This window comes from Ylistrum balloti, unplaced genomic scaffold (genome assembly GCF_031769215.1).
Source record: "Ylistrum balloti isolate Yb309-2 unplaced genomic scaffold, AGI_CSIRO_Ybal_v1 Utg369692, whole genome shotgun sequence".
NCBI classification, from domain to species: Eukaryota; Metazoa; Mollusca; class Bivalvia; order Pectinida; family Pectinidae; genus Ylistrum; species Ylistrum balloti.
In genome coordinates, this window is record NW_026781927.1 from 588,413 (window position 1) to 591,053 (window position 2,641).

A 2,641-nucleotide genomic window follows, 5' to 3' on the forward strand; every position below is an offset into this window, starting at 1 on the left:
CGCTGTCCCTGTATAAGCTTCCAGGTATAAATTCAAAGATTACCTTAACAAAGACATATGAGTGTTTCAGTGATGAATCTCAGGGCCATCAATTTTCAGTCATGAATATTTTCGTCCTTTATGAAAAGATCTTACATATGTTTAACTTCATTAATTATCTTGGTATATTAAGAACTTGTGGAAGAAGACTTAATTTAATCAAACCTTATTTATTTTACAATAATTGTAAAACAAGAATTTCCAACTGTTATTAATCCCACTTGTTGGTTGGGATTTACCTGGGTAAGCATGAGGAGTTTTGATGTTGGAGGAAACTTGAGTACCTGGGGAGACCCCCTACTTTTTTGCATCCATTTGGTAGTTACATTGCAGTGAGTACTTTCAACCTCTAGCAGATAAGTCCAGAGTAAGAACTCTGTATACTATATTTTCTGGATTATAAGCTGTAGTTTTACTGTCAGCAGTGGGGCATACAGCTAATATACTGGTGTGGCTTAATGTGGACGAAAAAAAATTTGGCAGAATAAAAAGAAGCGTATTGTCTGGACATCGGTTCACAGCCATTTTGTTGAGACTTACAGGCCTTATTTCCCCTCTCCCACGGGTCAGAATATCGGCCCCATTCCTAATCCAAATTTGGGTGTTTCTTTCCCAATCTGAAAAAAAATATTCCCAATTCTGAGGTCGGTTTTTTAATTACAACAGGAATTTTCATACATGGGATAAAACTGTTGATTAGTTAATTAAAGTTACAAACTAAAAGTGAAGGTGATTCTGCAACTTCAAGCATCCGAGGAAAGTCGGATACGAATCCACACAAAATGCCGACATGAATCTAGCAACCTTGTCCAAAGAGTACCAGGTATGTTTACAAATAAACAGTGTAACACCTTGATCACTATATAAATATATCGCTATACTGTGCAGGCCGAAGACTCCGCCCATTCTATTTACATTCTTTCAATCACAGCCTTCGATACGTTCAGCCAATCAGCGTTTAGTTAACAAACTGGCTGATGACCAATTTTGATCATGTGTTCGACAGGTAAATGAAAATAATCGTAATTTGTCATCAATTGTTTGCGATATTAGGGGCAGTCTAGGTTTGAACATTCCGAGGCGAGACAAAATTACGATAAAGCGATTAAGACTCTACCGCAATTTTGTATTTGGTGCTGCGTAATGGCGGTGCGGTAGTTTCGAATACCTTTTGATTTCTTCGCTATCATGTGTTTTCGCCTGGCGTCTCTGACAACAGAATGTCACATAACAGCAAATATTACTGTGCGAAAATTCAGAAAAAGGATGCTGAAAAATGCAAGTCAATTAGAACCATGTTTGGGGCTGCCTCTCAGACACCAACCCTGGAAGACCCGCATAGTTCGGCGGTAAATGTAAGCGACATCACACCAACTGACACCCCAATTTTTGTCTGTGATTCCAATCTCAATAATGATGCTTCAACTGTCCAGACTACCATAAGTGAGACCCCTGGTACTCCTTCTATCCAGACTACCATTAGTGAGCCCCCTGGTACTCCTACTATCCAGACTACCACAAGTGAGCCCCCTGGTACTCCTACTATCCAGACTACCATCAGTGAGCCCCCTGGTACTCCTACAATCCAGACTACCACAAGTGAGCCCCCTGGTACTCCTACTATCCAGACTACCATTAGTGAGCCCCCTGGTACTCCTACTACCCAGACTACCACAAGTGAGCCCCCTGGTACTCCTACTATCCAGACTACCACAAGTGAGCCCCCTGGTACTCCTACTATCCAGACTACCATTAGTGAGCCCCCTGGTACTCCTATCCAGACTACCATAAGTGAGCCCCCTGGTACTCCAACTGTCCAGACTACCACAAGTGAGCCCCCTGGTACTCCTACTATCCAGACTACCACAAGTGAGCCCCCTGGTACTCCTACTATCCAGACTGCAGCCATAAGTGACCCCCTGGTACTCCAACTGTCCAGACTACCACAAGTGAGCCCCCTGGTACTCCTACTATCCAGACTACCACAAGTGAGCCCCCTGGTACTCCAACTGTCCAGACTACCACAAGTGAGCCCCCTGGTACTCCTACTATCCAGACTGCAGCCATAAGTGACCCCCTGGTACTCCAACTGTCCAGACTACCACAAGTGAGCCCCCTGGTACTCCTACTATCCAGACTACCACAAGTGAGCCCCCTGGTACTCCAACTGTCCAGACTACCACAAGTGAGCCCCCTGGTACTCCTACTATCCAGACTGCGGCCATAAGTGACCCCCCTGATACTCAGAATGTCCAGTCTTGATATATGATATGTTTTATTGTTTTATTTTATTATTTTTGTGAATAAAACTAGTTTTAGTCTGTTGGACTATTTGACTTACTTTGATTGTTGTACTGAAGAATTCAAGGTTGTATCATGAATAAAACCCAGTTTAGACTGTTAAACTATTTGACTTGCCTTACATGAATAAAGTTATATTCTCAATGTAACTTGTACTGAAGATTTCCATGTTTCACTGACATTTATACACTGTATGGTCTGTCTGTAACTTTAATATAAAATATAACAAAATGCAATAGTTTAAATAAGATTCACTCAGCTTTATTTTTAAGGGAATTCTAACATTTTGAATGCTGGCATA

General features: G+C 41.7%; 1 protein-coding gene across 1 annotated transcript; it reads left to right on the forward strand.

Moving 5' to 3' along the window:
- Positions 1–1,259: 1,259 nt before the first annotated feature.
- On the forward strand, positions 1,260–2,301 carry LOC132565105 (mucin-2-like). The gene is made up of 2 exons (XM_060229712.1): positions 1,260–1,988; positions 2,137–2,301. The coding sequence occupies exons 1-2, from the start codon at positions 1,260–1,262 to the stop codon at positions 2,299–2,301; spliced, it is 894 nt and encodes a 297-aa protein (XP_060085695.1).
- Positions 2,302–2,641: the final 340 nt, after the last annotated feature.

Bases quoted from the DNA above. Each gene is read 5' to 3' on its own strand.
- LOC132565105 (XM_060229712.1), top strand. From the start codon at position 1,260: ATGTCACATAACAGCAAATATTACTGTGCGAAAATTCAGAAAAAGGAT. The intron at 1,989-2,136 runs GTGAGCCCCCTG...CCAACTGTCCAG, and splicing joins AACTGTCCAGACTACCACAA to ACTACCACAAGTGAGCCCCC.